The 22,434-nt window shown below is 38.8% G+C and overlaps 1 protein-coding gene across 7 annotated transcripts in view; it reads left to right on the forward strand.

Annotated features, from left to right (window-relative positions):
- sema6bb (sema domain, transmembrane domain (TM), and cytoplasmic domain, (semaphorin) 6Bb) overlaps positions 1-22,434 on the forward strand; it is a 150,518-nt gene that overhangs the window by 118,946 nt on the left and 9,138 nt on the right. For all 7 annotated transcript variants that reach the window (XM_077224157.1, XM_077224154.1, XM_077224155.1 and 4 more), the window contains 4 exons: positions 50-229; positions 2,446-2,586; positions 4,965-5,042; positions 6,272-6,330. In XM_077224157.1, coding sequence (XP_077080272.1) covers positions 50-229; positions 2,446-2,586; positions 4,965-5,042; positions 6,272-6,330 — 458 coding nt within the window. The remainder of the gene's footprint in view (positions 1-49; positions 230-2,445; positions 2,587-4,964; positions 5,043-6,271; positions 6,331-22,434) is intronic.

Below are 22,434 nucleotides of genomic sequence, written 5' to 3' on the forward strand. Positions count from 1 at the left end.
CATTCGGTTTCATTTGAGAATGAATTAAGTTGTCTTCTGTTGCTTTCAGATATCAGCTCAACAAAATGGTGGTGGACACAAACGCCGGTCCCTATGGCAACCAGACAGTCCTTTTCCTGGGTTCCAGCCGAGGGACCATCCTCAAATTCCTCGTTACCCCTAACAGGGATAACACTGTGACGAACAGCAATGTGTTCCTCGAGGAACTGGAAGGCTACAACCCAGACAGGTAGAGGTTAATTCTGAAACATGACATTTTGTGATTGTATATTGGTGGAGAATCACAAGCCACAGCATGCAAACAGATGGGGCGTTAGCTGGTCATTATTTCTTGCTGAAGGTGGTAGGAGTTTGCAAGCAAAACTAATTTTCCATGGACATTGTGCTAATTGCATCTTGATCCAGACAGACAAAATGCTGTTTATTCTGTTTCTCCTCACATTCACACTTTCTATACCACTTATTAAAAAAACGGGAAACTTTTTACACTCTAGTCTAAAGCAGAAACGTAAGCTGTAAATTAGGTGAACCTATCTGCAGGGTATTAATTTCCAAACACAGAATTAGCTAAACAAAACAAAGACTCTTGATAAAACATGAATCAGCACGAATCACTAAAAATGTCCATGCAATTTATCAGAGTAGGAGTGTGTGTGTGGTGAGAATGGCGGCTTTGACAGTGCTAGCTTTGTCTAGCGCAGCGGGAAACAGACTAATCCGAGGAGTGTAGATGGAGTAATCAGATCAGGCTCCGATCATGCTGGCCTTGCATAACCTCTGCCATCTCTCATCTCACGGCGGTAAAGAGGTAAATCATTTGACACGCACAGGGTCAGGGAGGACGCGACCGACGGAAACTGCTCAAAAATGCCTCTGTCATCCTCCATATCGATCAAAACACTGTAGCGAAACAAACAATTACACAATTAGGATGGTGTGCTTGGGTGTTAATTCATGTCGGTCTCTTTTTATAAACGCTTTCCTTTTTATCTCGCTGTCTTTGTATCTTCTGTGTAAGTTGTCTGGCTTTTGTCTATGTAATAGTCTTTTTCTCGCTTGTTTTCTGTGATCTAACTATAGCAGTGGTTCATATTCATCTCTTACGTTTCGCTCTCCTACTCGCATGTGTCAAGACAGCCAGCTTTTTTCTTCGTAAATCAGTTTAAACTTGCCAGTGGCACCTCTTTATCTCACCCTCTCTCTGTTCTCTTCCTGTTTCTCTCTTTCGTTACTTTTTGGGCTGCCTAAAAAAGGAGCTGTACGACTGCAATGATTCATTCATTCATTTTTTTCTCACTCACTACGCATTTTTCAACTAGGCCTGTCAATTAAATGTGTTAATTTAGTGACACAGTATATAAATATTCACCTATATGATCATTCTGTGTTTGTGCATGTTTGTATATACATATTGTATGTATATATATATATATATATATATATATATATATATATATATGTATATGGGTGTGTGTGATTATTCAGATTCATTTTTGCCATATAATGTAATTAATTTAATACATTTTTAATTGTTTGAATTATATTTTCAACGTAGATTTTCTAGTCTGTATAACCTTTTGCTTAAGTAAATTTTTTTTTTTTTCTTTCTGTAAAATAACACTAAAATGCTGATTAGGGAAATGACTTTTTGAAGTGAGCTTGATCTCCTTTCTCATGGCCTTTGGTAAGCGTGGCTCATTACTCCGATCCGATGCATAAAGTACTAATGATATCTCCACTGCTATTGAGACCATTATAGTAAACGTTTCTATAACCATATGTCATGTATGTGTTCATATGTATACAAACAAATGTGCTTTCAAGCCAGCTTGTCAAGTGCAAAAGAGATACTCTAAGTGGTAAGTGCCAATTAAGTGTAAAGCACAGAGGAGTGGGCAGCTGCCAGACTCCCAGATATCAATCTGATTAGTTACTGAGGCCAAGCACAAAGTGTCAACACATTAATATGAAATTGCATTAATACGACGCGCGTTTTCTGTTTGAAGCCATTTACGCCTCTAATCCTATTTTTCATTCAGAGGGTGAAAGTTAGTGTCGGTTCATTAGACACATATAACAAGCTGGTATCTTAATGGATAGATGGCCTTGGTGGAAATTTTTCATGATCTTTAACAATATTAGTTTCAAGATGACAGCAAACTTTCATAACTTACTGTAGGTCCAATGTCTAATGTGTTAAAAGAATAGTGTGTGTGTGTGTGTGTGTGTGTGTGTGTGTGTGTGTGTGTGTGTGTGTGTGTGTGTGTGTGTGTGTGTGTGTGTGTGTGACATTATCAGACTGCGTTGGGCTTGATTGTTTAGACTTTATTAAGGTAATTTTGTATCAATCTGTGCTTGAGTGTTTTCTCTGTGTAAATTGTGTTTGACTTTCTCCCTGCACTCTTTTAATTTGTTGCAAATTGATTTGGACCGTGTTTTTTCCAGGTGTGGGACGGTCTCTCCTCAGGCCAGGCAGCTGCTCTCTCTCACGCTGGACCGCATCAGTCACAGCCTCCTACTGGCTTTTCCCTCTTGCGTGATCAAAGTGCCTGTAGCACGCTGCCAGCTCTATTCCCGCTGCATGAAGTAAGTGACACACACGCACACACATACACACACAAACACTCCCAACACACACTCACACTCCCAGAATGGCTAAACACTAAGCTTGTAATTGTCTTAACCACAAATTATTGGTCAGGAAATTAGCAAAATTTAAGCAAATGCACTACTTAAAAAGCCATTGCTGTCTCAAAAAAACAAACATCAAAGACAGAATGAAGTTTTTGGCAGAAAATGGGAAGTTGTGTAGAGTGATGAATCACAATGAAACACGAGTTGCATGGTGATGCTCTAGAGTGGTGTCTTCGAAAATCTGGTGAGAAATATAATAATAAATGCATCTACCACAGTGAAGCATGGAGGAAGAGGTGTCATTGTGTGGGAAGCCTTTTTAGCTGCTGGTATTGATGAGCTACATTGAAAAGTCATTTATCCCTTTCACACGTAAGTTTAAAATATTCTGTTCTGACCCCCCAGCGTGAGTTTTTCAAGGCGACCGTTATTTAGAACTTGTCACTTTAAAGTGTAAGTTCGGCGTTTTACAAGTAAAGCCCTGTTTTAAGATCGTTTCTGATGAAATCGAACGGTTAAGATTAAAATTTGGACACATGCTGCTGTCCCGAGAATTTTAGGTTTTTGTGTTAGCACCCCCCCACCTATACAATGGTTTCATAGGTGCATTGGAACAATCATTAATATAAACGCATTAAACTTTAGTTTACAAAGACTTGAAACTCACCGAGTGGTCTGGGTGTGCACTGATATGCTCACGCAAAAATCGCTGCAAAAGATGCTTTCCAACAGGTTTTTATCGTAGTTTTTGGAAGAATCTCCGGTTGTGAGGCGTTGGAAAAATAGGTCCACAGTTTTACAACGAATGGTAAAACACCTGTAAGTACATTACTTTCACATGAAAGTAAATGGCCGGTGAACTGGGAGAAGAATAGGGTAAAATGTAAAGCTACTTACACAATGTGTATCTGATATGAATAAAAGTGTTGTCTTATTATAATGGAAATGATTATTATTACTGCTTCCATAGACATCAGTGTGTTTTTTACAAACTCAAAATCATTGTTTTGCTAGTACTTATGTGAATGTAAGTGTCTGAAACCTAAAATAAACATTATGTGGTTGAAAACACAATAATTGTGATATATGACAGCACTGAGTGCGTCGGCCTCTGGCTCAGCGCCAGTCAACGCGCGAAAGCACGTTTGAATTTAGCAGTTGATCACGTGATGCACTGACCGTTCTAATCACACCGGTGTGATCGTACGCTCCAGGGACCAGCCAAGACTGATCACACCAGTGTGATTGTAGTGCGAAAGGGTTCGCTCATAATCTGCATAAATAATGTTCTGGAAGACAGAAATGTCAAATCCTTATGCTTTGGAGTACTGGAGAATATTGCAGAATGGCTTGCTTTCCACAATTGAAAAGTTATCTAAACGAGGAATGATCAGATGTTGCTTTTCAACAAGATAATGCTCCCAAGTTGCAAAGACAACTAAGAAGGGGCTTGAGGACAAGTCAGTATGGGGCATCTGTTTGGAAATCGAACGTGTAATTTCTAAAACAATAACGATCTTAAAGATTTATAAAAGACGAATCACTATCTGGCCAACTGAGATTTTTTTATATAGAAATCGATTTTTCGGTAGTATTACAGCATACTGTGAGTGTACCGTATATATTAGCACTGTGTGTTGTTTGCTTTTGGTATCTAATAGAGCGCTTAATTCCGAAAATGATTACACGTGACGTCAGATTCAACAAGCGAATAGAGTCTATACCTATATAATAGCTGCTGTAATCAAAAACAAGGGGGAACCAACAAATATTAATAATTTTACGATCTTTATTTCGTGAGCTTTTTGTTTTTATATGCATTTTTGCATATAATTTGCATAAAAGCTATAGTTTGCCTTATTTATTTATTGCAAATTTTTGTGCACAAACCCACACATACATACATTTCCCTGCTATGTAACTGGGAACCTCCCATTGACTCATTGATACTGTTGTTAAGTAAAGCTATTCAAGCTAATCCAGAACCTAAAACTACCCCTAAAATACAAATTTAACATGACTAGTGACATCATTTAGTGCCTGAACCATTTGTCATTTTAAGTACAATTCTAGCAATTGTTTTATAGCTTTCAGCTCTAGGATAGCTGTGTGTTTCTGTGATCACTGGTCAGGGACAGGCACCAGCCCGTGCTCTGTGTCTGTGCCCATGGGCCATCGGTGCAGCCCAGTGAGGCGCACTAACACATGTCACACATCTAATGTGTGCACTGAACCAGGTGGATCATACTTGGATGAAATCCAGCGGAATTAAACTACATAGAGTCTGGCGCTGTAGGGGTATCATTCATTCTTTTTTCTGTTTTTCACAGAAACTGCATCGCCTCACGGGATCCCTACTGCGGCTGGACCAGAGGAAGCACCTGCTCTTTCCTCCGTGCAGGTACCAGGTGAGTTTCGACAATGTACTTCATAACATAACGTCTTCTTACATAAACAACAAGAGTTCCATCTTCAGACAAAGCATCTAAAAAATACTACTTTTTGTGTTGTGCCTCTGTTTAAATACACTTGTGAAATTATATCCGTCCTCAGAGAGACAGTTTTATTGAGTTTTGTGTGCAAATACAGGTTGTCTGCCGGTATTCTGAGATCAAAACTTGGAGACGTTTTACCTCAGCGCCGTTATGCAATTACACCTCTCTGACTGGATCTGATTTGATTTACCAAGGACGGTCAACCTGTCGATCGATTCTGTCTCGCATAATGCTGAAAAATTCTCACCAATTGAATTTCACAGCGGAAAAACGATACAGACGTAGTTCTAATTACTGCCACTTGCTAATATACACAAACAGTGAATATGCAAAACAAGTTTAGGGACGTTCTGTCGGCTGTTTATCTGTCTTTGTGTGCTTCTCAATTTCTACAGTATGGCTAATGTTCATCCTCAGGAGAGCGGCGGGAAGGAATCCGTGTGCTCATTTAAATTCTCGGGGTGGTTTACCGCTATAGTATTAAAAAAAGAGCCATCTTCTTCTCTCAGAGGAGTTCTGGAGATTACTGCTCTGCGCCTGCAGTTTGTAGAAACATTATATTTTATAGACATTTCACAGAAAGCGCTTAACCACACGGGTGTAAACGTATCTTCAGAAAAACTAAGACCCTGGCAGTAAAAGACCCCTGGCTGCCTTGTTGTCCTGGGCTGCCGACGTAGTGGAAAGAGGCTGGTCCCCCAATGCACGCTTCTGCTGTGCGTAGCCTTCGGCCTTTCCTCTGTTTAACTTATGCGGTTGGAAGGAAGCCATTCGTGAGTCAACTGCAGTCATTTTTCTTCATTAATGTGGCTTTAAGGTAACAGAACATCTCTAATAGAGCACTGTGATGCCTCTGTGTGTACAAGATTTGATCACGAGCACAGATTGAGTTTCTGCACACATCCTGCACTGGCTTTTAATTTGCAATATTGCTTATTATCAAAGCCAAGAGGAGCAAAAGACCAGAAAAAAAGACATTTTAGAATTACCCCTCAAGACAGCATTTAAAATGGTGTTTTTTCTTTCAAAGAAAAAGAGAGAGAAAAAATACACAGGCATTACTGTAATTCAGACGGTGCAGTTTTATGGCCTGTTTATGTGGTTTGCTGATGAATGTTTCTACTACTGTTCTTTCACCACAGGCTTCCCTTCGAGCAAGACGTCGAGCACGGAAACACTTCTCACTTGGGCGACTGCGACGGTAAGAGTACATTTTTATAATAAAAATAAAACTCTTCATGCTGTGACCTCCCGTTCTTTCACCTCGTCCCATCAGACCTGCAGCCGCCGTCGTTTTCTGCCCCATTTTGAGCTTCTGTTCTGCTGCAAGAGCCTCTGTTTGGGTGCGTGGTGATCACAACTCACGCTTTCTATTTATAGTTCCCCTTTCATCTCCGATTATGTTCGTCTTGGAACAGCTTCGAGTTCTGGGTGAACCTATCTGGGTGGGGTTCATCGCAGCAAATCAATCGTTCAGTCTGAAATACTCCGTCGATGTAGAACCCCTTTGATCTCACCGCTGATTCTGCACAGGCATTGGTGCATGTTAATCTTGGGTCCACCACAGGAGACCTCGCTCATCTGCTGTGAGCCACAAACACTCGGATGTATAAATATTGCATAATGATCATGTCTGCCTGGCTGGATTTTAATCTGCTCATCAGGAGCTTTTGAAGTTTTCCAGGCCCTGTTTCAGTTGTGGTGCACAAGCCAGAAAGTAATGGGGTGGTGGGGCCAACTGCTGTATTTGCTAATGTGTTTCTTAATGGAGAAGATCAGTAAGTCAGGGGAAAAAATGGTAGCTCTGTCACAGCAGCATGAATAATGTGATGTAAGAGAGCTTTATTTTTTTTTTTAGATCTTCTTAGAACAAACTTATGCTTGTTTTTTTAAAAATGGAAGTTTTATGTTTCAAAACATTGCAACGCAAATACTTTTAAAATACCTGCATTCAATTATTTTTAATTAATTAATGCATCATCATGAGCTAACCTATCAAACAACCCTTTTTTTAAAGCATTCATAAATATAGATTCATTTGAAATAATATAGTATGATATATAATTATTATTATAATATTTATAATTATTAATATATCTATAATTATTCATATTATTTATGTTAATAATAAACTAATAATAAATAAATTATATACTTAATTAATTTAATGTTTATTATAGATAATACATTAATGTTCATTTATACATCTCATGACTCTTTTTTTTTAAAGTGTTACCTATCAGTATTGAAAGTATTGATACAAATATTTAATTCTGTTTCAGAATTAACTTTACCCAATATAAGAGTTGCTGTGTAGAATTTCTGCCTTCTTTTTTGCTTATTTTTCTGCTGTGCAGAATTGCTGACGCCATATTTTCTAGTAAAATGTCTAGAAATCCTTGAAACAGGATACATCTACTTGAAGCAACACTGCATTAAATATTAAGGCATGTTTTCTGCGACTGTATCTTTAATGCAGGTGTCTTACTACTGTAGTGGCAGATTTTTTTCTCCACTTATTTTAAGTATAAACAAGTTCAAAACAAGTGAAACATTTGCCAGTGCAGTAAGACAAAATAAGCTTATGTTCAAAACATTTATTAAAATAATCTACAAAAACAAGTCTTAATATCTTATGTAGTGTTGCTTCTAGAGTAAATTGATCTTGTTTTGAGGAATATTAGATTTAGATAGGCCAGCACTAACTGACATAAACCAGTGATGATCAGCATGTAAACTCATGCTGGTTTAAGCTGGTCTGGTAGGCTGGGTGTCTCTCTAGTAGCTCTTAGACTGGGGGCTTGCATGGAAAGCATCTCATTCTTCATCTGTAATAAGTCGTGTGTAAATAAGTGTTTGCCTGCAAGGCTTTGATCAGCAGACCGCGCGTTACATCCATCACGCTCCTCAAGTGTGCTTCTCCTGGGCCTGCAGTGCAGAGAGACACAGGCCAGGGGTTGAGAAGTGGGCAGTTTAGAGGATGTAGCACTGCATCCATCACAGTTAGTAGCTGGTGACTGGCTTTCATCTACTGCTGGGAGGGTTACAGACAGAAGATTCGGGGGGCAGCCTCAGTGATGGAGATCACCCGGATAAGACTGAACTTCATATGACCCCAGATGTCCGCTTGCATGTCCGACAGGGCTTAGATGGCTGATGTTAACAGCTTCTACTTAACGATAGAAAAGTGGTCAGTGCATGTGGGGGCAGAGGAAAAGAATTGATTTTCATCTCGTCTCTGTGACTCGGGCTTGGCTGAATGATTACGAAGGGTGGGATCCATAAACCAACGAGGCAGATGCAGAGCACAAAATGGTTGAGAGATGAAGTAAAGCAAGTATAGATGGAGGAGTGGTGGTGGTGGTTGTCAGACAAACTGGAGCCCATGACTGAGGGCAAGTGTCTGGGGTGGGGTTGGGTGCGCAGACAAGCCCGTGAGTGATGTAGAGAGCAAGCTCTGATGTCTCCCGTGTCACAGAACCGTCACTGCTGCAATTCCCAAAGGCCTTGCGCTGATATAACTCTCTGACATGCTCCCGCCTGCACTGCAGAAGTGATTTCTCATTCCCTCACTCTTTCACTCTGAGTCTCTTGGTTTACAAATAGTGTAAATTTACTTTTGACTTTCTCAAAAACAAGTACTCTTTACAACTGCGGTACAAACAAAGTTGACGGATGTCATGAACCTTTTTTGTCAACATCAAGATTTTAGGTATTTTTGATCGTTTTTATTGTTATACTGTAAATGACCATTTTGCCAATTTCAGTTCGATTTAAGAGGTCATTTCATAAATTTTTCTACTTATGCGAGTAATTTTGTTGTTCTTTTGGCAAAGCAGATGTAATAATTATTTTTATAGCAGCTTTTTTTCAATAAATGCTTTTTGTACTGTTAGGGATGTTTTCGGTTTAGAAAGGAAGTGTGTTAATGGTACATCAATATCTTTTTTCTCAATAGTTCAATTAAAATTTTATTTTTCTACATGAAAAATAAAATTTCCCTTCCCTTTCTAACTATTTGAATGTTGTAACATAATATGGAATATGCAAAGGTTCCAGTCTCAGCCAGTTTGTTATTATAGCTGTACATAAACAGTCTGTTTTGATGATTTATGTTGGAAACTTAATTTATCATATTATTTTAATGTATTATTGTAATCATAAACACTGGTTTGTAGCTCATATTTGCATATTCTGCATATATTGCATATTCCATTCATTAGCTGCTTTAAGTCCTGTAAATAACTTAAGAAGTATTTCACATTCACAGCAAATAGCTTACATCCGTGTTAAAAACAAGGTGGATTGCAACTCATTTAAAGAGGTAATTTCATTTAAAACAATTCCCTGAAGTCCACTTATAATGTTAGTGACAGACGTAATTTAATTCAGAATGAGTAATTTTAATGTTTTAGTTCCAATTAATGCTGGGGGTTTTTTTCACTGTTTAGGAAGTTTTGGTTTAGGAAGTTTTGATTTAAAAAAAAAAAAAAAAAGTTACAAAAAATTAATGATACATCAAGATTTTTTGTTAAAGGTGGGAATTTGATTGTTCATTATGACCCTATTAAGTGGTCCTGCAGTGAGACAAATGAGTTTTTAAAATGATTTTGAAGTCATTAATATGAGGCTGTATAAAAGCTGCATCCATAGTAATTAGATTTACTACTAGAAAAAAAATCAGTTTTAATAGTACATGGCTTGTCACATTGCTGGACACTTCTGTATGATATTACTGCCCAAATATATCTCTGTATCTTTTTTCCACCTTCACTTCACCTTGGTGTTTGAGTAACCGATCAGGCAGTTCCTTCCGTCTCTCTCATTTTGTTCATCAGTGTGAGGACCGTAATTAGAGATGTGACTGCTCTTCCTGTGCCCTGACCAACCACTTAGCGATCTGCTTCAAAATGTCAGCTCTCCTTTTGCCTGATACTCCAAAGAGGAGCTGATCAAAGTAGATGTAGACATCAGACGCTTTAATTTAGTTGACCTGTGAGGCCTGCCCTCAAAGGCCCGAGACATGGCCGCCAACAGCCACTTGTCTTTCTGCATTTCGAGGGCCTATCTCTTTGGCTTTATCTTTCTGCTTCTCTCTCTCAGTTTAGATTTGAATTTGAATTCTTGCGTAATGATGGATGATGACTACACTAGCTGCAACAACTTTGCTCAAGAAATCGTCAACAGTGCTTGAAACAATTAACTTGTTTGTTGTTAGAATGCTGAGTGCATGTTGTATAAAGAGAGAAATGCTAGCATGAGAGAGGATAGCTTGAGTTTTTACATTCCAGCCTGGGCGGACATTTTGCTCTCTCGCCTGATCTCAGCTCAATGTGGTGTTAACCCTTTACAGGTCACGACCTTTAAGTCAGCCGTATCGATTACAGGATTAGCGGCTAATTTAACGGTCCTTAAACTTCAACAGTATCCTTTTCATTGTAAAATTTCAGGTCATATGAGGGGTGGAGCAGACTGAATTATTTTGCCAAAGGAAGTAAGACCTATAATAGTAATTACATTAGGTTAGAAAGTTAGGAAATTCATCCAATTCAGACTATTCCTTCATTCAGTTCATTGTAAGCTAACTGTGCAAACAGTCCCAAAGGATCATTTAGCTTTGATGAATTGCGGTTCCCAAAAACTCCTGACAGATTCCTTTGAAAAGTCGACCACCCCAAAGCTCACTGAATAATTTTCACACTGGGGTGTAATCTAAATATACCTGCCGCTGTTGTCAAAAAGCCAGTAAATGTTAACCACGCTCACTTGTGGGACGGACGGAGTCATTGTTTGCAAAGAAAACTCATCAGCAAATGTCAACGCTGTTAAACCAGGCATCAAAAGGGAGGGAGGCATTAGTGTAGGAGAAAACTGTCATGCCCTGCCGTTGTTACGAGTGAATGGACTGCAAAATGAGGCTTCTCCTCGATTTTGCAGTTCAACTACAGTATGTGTATAAAGAACAGAGAGTCATAAGCCCCATTACTCTTTCTTTGAATCTATAGCCCTCCCGCTTACCCTTTTCTCTCGTGTGTGTACGTTGCTGCTAAAGCATTTGAATATAATCACTGAGTTGACACAGATGGAGGCAATTACGCTGCTTTTAAAATATTTCCTGGAGAAAGGTGGTGTTTTGACTCGGCAAACAGTGGGTTGCAATCATGATCTAATTGAAGTCCATGTTACACAAAGAAGTGCACTGTCATTCTCGTGGAGTGGGATGACAGCCTTGTAGAAAAAGGCAATGAGGCACATGCTGGCAAATTTGCTTCTCCACTGTAATTGGTATCAGCTGTAGTTATACATCTCATCTACTGTTCAAAAGTTTGGGTTTTTTGAAAGAAGTGTCTTATATTCACTAAGGCAGCATTTATTTGATATAGTCAAACTGTAATATTGTGAAATATTATTAAAATGTATTATAACTGTGTATATATATATATATATATATATATATATATATATACAGAGCCGGACAGTAACGGAGTACATTTACTTGAGTACAGTGCTTAAAGGGTTAGTTCACCCAAAAATTAAAATTAAGTCATTAATTACTCACCCCCATGCTGTACCAACCCCGTAAGACCTTCGTTCATCTTGAGAACAATAAATGAGGAGAGAGCATGCGTCGTGGAAATCTCTTGAACTCTCGTCTCAGGCCCACAAGGAAGAAAAGGAATAGTCGAATAAAGTCGTTATTTATGGGGTTTTTTTTCTGAAAAAAAGTATTCTCGTCGCTTGATAAACTTATAGTTGAGCCACTGTAGGCACATGGAATATTTAAACATGTTCTTTAATGACTTTCTGGGCCGTCAAGTTTCATTCCCTCAGGCAGCCTATGTAGCAGTGATCCACCTCTCAGATTTAATCAAAAATATCTTCATTTGTGTTCCGAAGATGAACGAAGGTCTTACGGGGTTGGTACAGCATGGGGGTGAGTAATTAATGACTTAATTTTCATTTTTGGGTGAACTAACCCTTTAAGTAAAATTTTGAGGGATCTGTACTTTACTCGAGTATAATTTTTGGGGAGTACTCATGACTTTACTCAAGTACATTTGAGAGGCAAATATTGTACTCTTTACTCCGCTACATTTCTATCCATAACCGTAATTACCCGTTACTACTTCTAAAAAAAAAAAAAGGAAAAAAGAAAAATCTCAGAAACCCCTTAATGTGTTGTTTCCCCCTCAAACGTGATTGGATTGTGCAGGCGCCACTGATTGGGACAGTCTATCAGCAATCACCTTCAGCTTTCCGCCTAAGTCAACTCCATGGTCAGATTTAGATAAGAGACGAAACAATGGATGAAGATCAAGTCCGTCCCGGGAATGTGCCAACCCGTGGCCCCACCTCGCCAGACTATTTCAATTTTCTGAATTTTCTGAAATTTCTTAAATGTTGAATAAAGCAACATGGTAAAAAGATGAAAACGACTTGATTTTACTTTCAATTCCTTTTACATTCTCCAAGGTATTAACATTCACATTTTTCATAACTCCATGTAGGACGTTTCTGTACATAAATGTAAGCACCGTGGCAGTAGTAATGCAATATTTAGAAAATGTACTCTTGTACTCTTGATACTCAAGTACTTTTAAAAACAAGTACTTCAGTACTTTTACTTAAGTAGACATCTGACTGTAGTACTTTTACTTGTACTTGAGTAAAATTTAGCAAGGGGTATCTGTACTTTTACTCAAGTAATAAAGCTGTGCACTCTGTCCGCCTCTGTATATATATACACTCACCAAAAGGATTATTAGGAACACCATACTAATACTGTGTTTCACCCCCTTTCGCCTTCAGAACTGCCTTAATTATACGTGGCATTGATTCAACAAGGAAAGCATTCTTTAAAAATGTTGGCCCATATTGATAGAATAGCATTTTGCAGTTGATGGAGATTTGTGGGATGCACAACCAGGGCACGAAGCTCCCGTTCCACCACATCCCAAAGATGCTCTATTGGGTTGAGATTTAGTGACTGTGGGGGCCATTTTAGTACAGTGAACTCATTGTCATGTTCAAGAAACCAGTTTGAAATGATTCGAGCTTTGTGACATGGTGCATTATCCTGCTGGAAGTAGCCATCAGAGGATGGGTACATGGTGTCCATAAAGGGATGGACATGGTCAGAAACAATGCTCAGGTAGGCCGTGGCATTTAAACGATGCCCAATTGGCACTAAGGGGCCTAAAGTGTGCCAAGAAAACATCCCTCACACCATTACACCACCACCAGCAGCCTGCACAGTGGTAACAAGGCATGATGGATCCATGTTCTCATTCTGTTTACGCCAAATTCTGACTCTACCATCTGAATGTCTCAACAGAAATCGAGACTCATCAGACCAGGCAACATTTTTCCAGTCTTCAACTGTCCAATTTTGGTGAGCTTTGGCAAATTGTAGCCTCTTTTTCCTATTTGTAGTGGAGATGAGTGGTACCCGGTGGGGTCTTCTGCTGTTGTAGCCCATCCGCCTCAAGGTTGTGCGTGTTGTGACTTCACAAATGCATTGCTGCATACCTCTGTTGTAACGAGTGGTTATTTCAGTCAAAGTTGCTCTTCTATCAGCTTGAATCAGTCGGCCCATTCTCCTCTGACCTCTAGCATCACCAAGGCATTTTCGCCCACAGGACTGCCGCATACTGGATGTTTTTCCCTTTTCACACCATTCTTTGTAAACCCTAGAAATGGTTTGCGTGAAAATTCCAGTAACCGAGCAGATTGTGAAATACTCAGACCGGCCAGTCTGGCACCAACAACCATGCCACACTCAAAATTGCTTAAATCACCTTTCTTTCCCATTCTGACATTCAGTTTGGAGTTCAGGAGATTGTCTTGACCAGGACCACGCCCCTAAATGCATTGAAGCAACTGCCATGTGATTGGTTGATTAGATAATTGCATTAATGAGAAATTGATCAGGTTATATATTTATAAATGTTAAAGTAATTTATTCCTTTGATGGCAAAGCTGAATTTTCAACATCATTACTCCAGTCTTCATTGTCACATGATCCTTCATAATTAATTATAATATGCTGATTTGATGCTCAATAAACATTTCTTATTAATGTGAAAACTGCTGCTTAATATTTTTGTTGAAACTGAGAAATATTTTTTCAGAATTCTTTAGTAATGTATAAAGTAATTTTTATGTCCTAAAAGGGGAAAAAATGCTGTGCAAAGCATTGAAACCAGTCAAACATAACAGAACACGTTTGATGTGTCGTATCTTATTTTACTTGGAATTTCGATGAGTTGTCATTTTGCAGTGTCACACTTGGTGTGAATCACGTTTTGGTATGCTCTGTGGAGTATGTTAGGCTTTATAGAGGTGTTAGTTGTTAAAGTGAGTATTTATAAGACTGATGTGGTGCTCTTGCCCTCCAGACCTTTCCAACTCTCCCACAGGGGCAGTTCATGTTCTCCTGGACTACAACATCTCATGACCTTCATGTCCTGGTCATTAATCTAGCCATGGACAAACACATGTATGTCTACACAGAGTTGGGTAAAATTAAAGAATTGACTCCGTTTCAATGCATGAGTTGTGCATGGCCACATCCAATTGGAATTTGAATTGATATGACAAGTGTAATTTATGGAATTGAAGTTTTATTACTTTTGCAACAACACTCAAATGATTACATGATTAATTTGGACTAATTGTGCCTGTTTTCCTTGAAAGACATATTTTTCTCAACTAATTAGACATATTTCTCTACTAAACTAAATACAAGTAATTAGAAAGTACTTGTCTCAGCAATTAACAGATCCATCAAAACAATTTAATTTTACCATTCAGGTCTGAAATATTTATATAGTAGAATGAAGATTTTCATATATGAAAGGTTGAAGAGGTAACCTAGTGTTTAGTGCACATGCTCCAACACATTTATCTGTGTTGGTTTCTTCTCCTATCATTTCCTGTCCTTTCTTTTCTATATCAGTGGAAGTGGAAAAAAGACCAAAAAACTACTAATATCATGTGTCATTTAGTAAAAGATTGCTCAAGAGAGAGAAATTAGCATATGGCTTCAGTTTACAGGATCCAAATGCAGTGTTCACAAGGATAGCTCACTTTTAAATTTTGGATGCTGAAGTACACTTCCCAGGGCACTCTCTGACAATTAGAACTTAGCTTTAGTGTGTGAGAAATCTTGGCTGGTTTGACTGCAGTAAGAGAGAGACTCAGGAGTGTAAAAGGACAACAGCAGCTGCCACTGAAGCCTGCAGCACGAAGAGCCTTGTTGCCGTGGCGGTTGCCAGGCATGTTGACAGGGCATGAAGAATCTCTCCGCCACAGATCATCATGACTGGGTGAAAGTGATAGCTCAGACAGGTGTGTGTGTGTAAGGGACACACAAAAACGTACAGCAAAACCTCTCAGCCTTAGAAATACCTTGCATGCACCCACAGGTGCGGAGACACCATTTTTCTCGCTTACACAAATAAACGCACCAGATCCTGAGACAAACAAGCTTTATTGATCCTAAAGAGGATTTTCTTCAGTTCATCAAGCCAGAGACCTGTGTCTCTATTGAGTATCTGCAGAGGCGAACCAACACTGAGTGGGGGCCCCGGGCAAAATTGATCAGTGGTGCCCTTTTTATATATATATATATATATATATATATATATATATATATATTTGTATGTGTGTGCGTTTTATATATAATATTTAAGAATTTTTTGTTAATATATCTTCGTTACCTAGAGATATAATTATACAAAATTCAAAAAGTAGTCATAACATCGAACAGAACATAAGTTGTTTATTTTTTTATAACATTTTGTGCTTATTTTTTTAATTAACGTAATGTCAATCTTCATCTTTATAACAGAAGATACAATACAATACAACAGCCTTCAAGATACAGTACACTTCACATGTATAACGGATTGTCACCTTAATAACAGTCCTTTGTGTGGTGGAACAAGCAATGCTATATAGAAATATATAGTTAGCATCTTAATTTTTAATCTTTGTTTTATTATTTTATTAGTTCATTAACTAATTGTTAACTTAACTAATTTAATGTTAAGAGCTGGATACTAATTACTAATTAAATAAAGTCAACTTGATTAGATTTGCCATAGACAAAAGATTTTTCTATTCGACTTGTAGTCATTCATTTAAGCAATTAGTCGAATAATCGCACGTTTATATTAATTTCTGCTTAAATACTGGGTGCATGGAGGAATATAGCCTATTCCGCGATCAAGCGCACGCATAAATCTTGCCGCAAAAGCAGGCTAATGATAATAAATGTGTGAAAAAATAACGAGGCATTTTAATTGTTTATTAATAAACGAGTGTTTTCTAAATCAGTATCGACTCCAAACATATCTCCATACAGCTCCGCTTTAAAGTGGATGCGCCTTTAGAGAGAAATGCATCTTTTATACGGGTTACATAATCAGACGGTATTTACTTTCGATTCTAATTTCTATGTTAAAACTGGACATGGAGCTTTATATATGTAGGCTATATTTATCATGTCTGTGAGGTTAGTATACACTGTTTCAGTTCATTTTTGAGACGCGCTCCAGTTCACGCTAAGGAGACCATGAAAGCGCGCCCTGTTTGTTTTATTTTATTTTACAAAAGCACAATGTTTTCTTGCTATTGTGAGTTTACACACATAAAAGTTGTTACGACTAATGTATTATTTTATTCTGTATGACCAGAAATGAAGTATTTTAAGTTGTTTCCACTCTTGATAGGAAAATGCCAATGTTCGCGCCGGCGCCTCGATGTCATGCAGTGAGCGTGCTTCACACTCCACACAAACACTTGGATATGCACCTAATAATACCTACATTTACCTAGGTTAACGTTAGAGCGAGCGGCCATGCCAGGCGGATAAGTCCTTTCATGTTTAACAAATCAAATCATGCATTTTGTACCTACCGCGAGTCAGCGCTGCACCAGTTTGAAAAAAGCGGGTGAGGCGGGAGAGTAAAAGCATAACCAGCGTAACAAGAAAGGGGCCCCACTAAGGGGGATGCAGAGAAGTTAGTGCGTCGTTATATTAACATTTCTGATTGTTTAAATGATCAGCCCTCGGGGGCCCCCTTAAATGCGGGGCCCCAGGCAATTGCCTGGCTTGCCTGTCCTATTGCGACTCCACTGAGGCCCTGTCCCAAATGGCGCACTTCCTGTGGACTTTCGGTCTAGTGGACTTAAATTGCGTGTGCTGTCCGTAGGCCGTCCCATTCATCATTTCAACACTCTGAAGTGTGCTCAGCAGCGCCCCCTTTTTGACCGTGAAGCAGTCTTCTGCGAAGCCCGTATTGGTGAAGGCTCCACACACTTTAACTACCCAGGAATCCTTGCGAAAGGCCAATCAGACAATGAATGGGAGGAGATTTCGCTAACGGACAATTGTTAACATGGCTGAGAAGAAAATATTTAAGTGCAAGTATCATTACGGTTTTAATGACCTAGGTGTACATTTTACCAGTTATTACCTACAGTTTATACAAACACAGTGGCGCAAAAAGTGGGTATGCGCTATATGCGGCGCATAGGGGCGCCGCATCATGGGGGTGCCAAAGCGATGGTTAAAAAAAACTATTTTAAGTTATATACATTTATATAAAAGTTATACAAGTTAAATATAAAAAAAGTCATATAAATTTTAGAGGACTAACAGGCTAGAGTAGGCGCCGGCGCCCTCATAATATTCCATCATAGAATTTATTTGGACATAGAAGGGTATCGCGAGCGGGCGGGGGCGCACGCTTGAGCGCTGAGTGAGCAGCACAGGAGTGAGTTATCGCTGAAACTCGAAAAAGATGAATGAAGCAAAAAAGCGGTCGGGGGCTAAAAATAGAAAAAGGAGGAGGTTAAAGGAGATGGCATGTCAAGGGATGCGACAGCAGCTAAATAAGTGGATGGTGAAATGCAACAGGTATATGATGTTTGTGCTTGGGGGAGGCTTGCAAATATTCATGTTAACAGACTAACGTTTGCTAACTCTGGGAATGTAGCACCCAGAGCTAGCTAGTTTAGAATATGCAAAAAAGAAGCTGGAAAACATGACTTATGCAATAAGGCTGGTTTATCATGGAAACAAATAGATTTTGTTTTACCATTCATGTAAGTTCATGTTAGCTGTGCTATCAGACATACAAGCTATAGTTACATCTGCTGGGTGACATGGAAGCTGTATTTAGGTTCACATCTCTCTCTCTCTTTAAAGATCTGTGCTATATAATATGTATGATCAAGTGGCAAACAGCAACGAGGCTTTTGTTGACCACTTGGACAAAATCTGTTTCTGTTTTTTTGTTGTTGTTGTTGTTCATTGACATAATTTGTCATCATTGTTGTCATTGTCACAAGTACAGGGATTTGCAAAGAAAAAAAGAAAATTTTCTGGGATAAGGAAGATTTGATGGATGATCATTTTGATACAAATGACAGCTACACACAATATGATTATTATTATTATGTATTATTACATACATATATATATATATATATATATGTGTATGTGTGTGTGTGTATGTATGTATGTGTATATGTGTATGTTTATAACTGTTTATTCTGTAACTTTTTATAATTTGTTAACATTGTTAATATATATATATATATATATATGTATATGTATATGTATGTGTGTGTATTGGGGGGCGCCAAAATTGTTGCTGCATACCCCTCTAACACTGGGTAGTTGCGCCCCTGTACAAACATTATGGTCATCGACCAGTGGTTGATGTCTCAAACATAGGCTAATAATAGCGCGCTGAATAATACGATCACATTATGATTCATTAAATAAATAGAACCGAATGTCAGGGCTTTACTGAGTCATATGTAACAACAACAACAATAGGCAGCATATTTCCCTGAACCTGCAGCTCCTGTCCGTAACAACAACCAGACCGTCTTAATATTTCTGGCGTGACAATTTAGTCTGTCTTAAAAATACATCTCAATGCGCCCTCGTGGACTTGTACCAAGGACCCTATAGGTCTACACTACATGACGCTAAAGTGTGGACTCTGAGGAAGTCAACAAGTCCGGAGTGTGCCACTTGGGACAGGGCATCAGTATCTGTCTGACAAGCATAAAAGAGACATTTTGAGCCACCACAGCAGATTGTGAATGACCCAGAAATGTTTTGTAATTTAGAAAATGTGTGGAAAACAGATTCCACCTCAGCCAGACTGAGCTTGAAAACTCAATCTCCATTATTGAGACAAACCGTCAGTACCGGTTAACTTAATACAAAAATAAGGAAGTGTTTTTAGTAGCTGGTAATATATGGTCGTATGCAGAGCACTGACGGGCAGAATTTACGTCTTCAGCATGCTGGAAAGATTAACTTGAAATCGGAGGTTTCGTGATTGTGGCGGATGCAGATGTCGCGCTTCGCAATTGGCTAGACTACTACCGCCGTGTCGCTTTCTGAATTTATAACCCATGCTGGAAAGGTCGAATATTTTTTAATGATTTCATTTGAGAGTTCTCACCGTTCAGCCCCAAATTAAGGCTATCAATTTACCAGCAAACCTCCTGTTACAGTAGAGCCCCCATCAGCCACATCTGGGGTATTGCAATGCAGTACATGCTTCCATGATCCTACATACTTGTTTGATCAATTTAACACAGCTGAACTGACTCTCATCTGCATCCTCATTAGCGTTTGTCGGCAACAGTTGCTGTGAATGGGGGAAGCTATGTTGAAAAACTATGCACTAATTGACTACAATTAATTGCGGCTGACTAGGCGGCATCTGCAGAATGTGGAAAAGGTGAGCAAGCGACAATAGGCAACAGTGTTTTAGCAGTGGACCGTTTCTCTTAACATTCGGCTCCTGTGGGGCGACTCATATCCTGAGCTCGCCCCCAGCTCAACAGCCCTCGTTATTTCAAACAGTCCCTTTTATTTAGTCTCATGTTAATCATCGTCAGACATTGTGGACTGTAGCGTGCACAATTATGTTGGAATTAGAAACCCTGAACTGGTGCCAGGAAGCCTTTCACCTTATTGCAGTGTTATAGGCCATGAGCAGCTCTCTCGCTTATTGAAAATTATAGAACAGTTAATTGAGAACACATGCAGACGTATGTAAACCCGCCAGCTGTATATTGATCTGAGAGTTTGGCTTTTTAAAAGTGTAAGCTAAGAAGCCATAAATGTCTTCACTACTATCTTTCTGTAAACACTCTGCTTGGAACCAGACGTGTTTAAAAAGTTTGCATATTCAAGCTTTTGCTGACGACTGGATTTGCTGGTGTAATGTTTTTGCTGATTTAGCTGGTCTTTCTCATTAAGTTTGTTAACCGAGGTAGGCTTGCTCGTTTAAAGGACAGTTCACCCAAAAAGGATAATTATGCCATTATTTACTCACCCTCATGTCATTCCAAGCTTGTTTGACTTTTTATCTTCTATGGAACAGAGAGGTTTAGTTTTAATACAATGAAAGTCAATGGGGTCTAATGTTGTTTTGGTATTTAATGACTGTCATTTAATGAATGTTTGAGGGTGAGAAAATGATGACAGGATTTTCATTGTTGGGTGAACTATCCCTTCAAGGTAATAGTAATAACCCTGTATGACTTATTTCTTTCATAGAAAACAAAATATGAAACTTATGAAAAAAGTAAAGTGGTTCACATGACTCTTTTGCTATATTCCAAGTCAACTTTGTGTGAAAAACAGACCAAATTTTAAATCATTATTGACAAAATCTCGCATGAGATTTAATGAAAGAAGTAACAATGTACAATTCATTAATTAATTTAATTTCACATTAATTGGATTGAATTGATTCTCAAGTTCCACTCGCAGCAGTTAAAGTTGCAGTAGGGGGTTTTGAGAAAATGTTGACTTAGCCTGAAAATTTGAACAAGCACAACTTACAGGTCCAACCCCCTTGCTCTCGGCTACGCTACAGCCCTCCCTCCACAGCTCCTCCCCCACAGCGGAGCCTGTCGTGAACGCGCAGGCTAGTAAGCAGGACCACCGATGACGGCTGATTATAAACAGTTATGGAAGATTCACTAATAGGGAAGAAACATCAACAATATGCTTTACATTGACTATGGCCTGCCCATACTTTGACTACAAACTTGGTCCTCAAATCATTATGTATTTTGCAATACATGTAACTTTATAAGGTTGCACTCTTTCTATAAGTTATAGCTACTAAGATAACGTTAAAGGATTAGTTCACTTTAAAAAAAAAACTTTTGCTGATAATTTACTCACCCCCATGTCATCCAAGATGTCCATGTCTTTCTTTCTTCAGTCGAAAAGAAATTAAGTTTTTTGATGAAAACATTCCAGGCTCCATATAATGGACTTCAATAGGACACAAACGTTTCGAGGACCAAATGACAGTTTCAGCACAGCTTCAAAGGGTTTTAAACGATACCAAACGATGAATAAGGGTCTTATCTAGTGAAACGATCGGTCATTTCAAAAATAAATAAAAAACTTTAAGTTTTATAAGCACAAATGCTCGCCTTGCTCTGTTCTGTGATGCACGTTTGTTATCCTGTTCGAACTCGTTCATCCAAATGAACAAATCTTTTTTCGAGTTATTCGTTCATTGAATGAACGAAATGACTCCGAAAAAGACTCGTTCAAAATGAACAAATCTTTTTTCGAGTCATTTCGTTCGTTGAATGAACGAAATGACTCGAAAAAAGATTCGTTCATTTGGATGAACGAGTTTGAACAGGAGAGTCACGAACGACGGTACGCGCTCGCGCTGTGCAAGAGAGGGGTGATCAGCGTGTACACGAGCGTGATTGACACTGCTAAGACATTACTCCTGGCTCTGATTGGTTTTTTCTGACCGGGAGCGGTGTATTTCTGCAAATGGCAGTAGGACCACAGGGAGGAGCCAGAGGAGCTTGATTTTTTTCACAGATTATCTGTCTCATATTCTACTTTCAGGACATAATGAGAGTTTTAACAAATATTTGTTTACAAAAGCTACCTACTGGAGCTTTAAAAGCTCTCTGAATAACAAATTAAATTTCAGACTCTTTCTATGGACACCAACATACCAGCATCTACAATGCAACATAATCTGTTGACCAGAAATGCTGGAATTTTCAACATGGTTAACACAAAGCTGAGTACAGTAACAGTGAGGCATGAGTACAGCAAAAGATGGGTGACATGTCGAGAACCTGAACAAGAGAGAGGATATGCAGACAAAGAATAGGCTGCAGTGTTTCTGCAGAGAAGGAAAGTGTGCGTGTGTGCGCGTGCGTGTGTGTGTGTGTGTGTGTGTGTGTGTGTGTGTGTGTGTGTGTGTGTGTGTGTGTG

This window comes from Siphateles boraxobius, unplaced genomic scaffold, assembly GCF_051911475.1.
Source record: "Siphateles boraxobius isolate OS27281-9 unplaced genomic scaffold, OSU_SipBor_1 9, whole genome shotgun sequence".
In the NCBI taxonomy this organism is placed as follows: domain Eukaryota; kingdom Metazoa; phylum Chordata; class Actinopteri; order Cypriniformes; family Leuciscidae; genus Siphateles; species Siphateles boraxobius.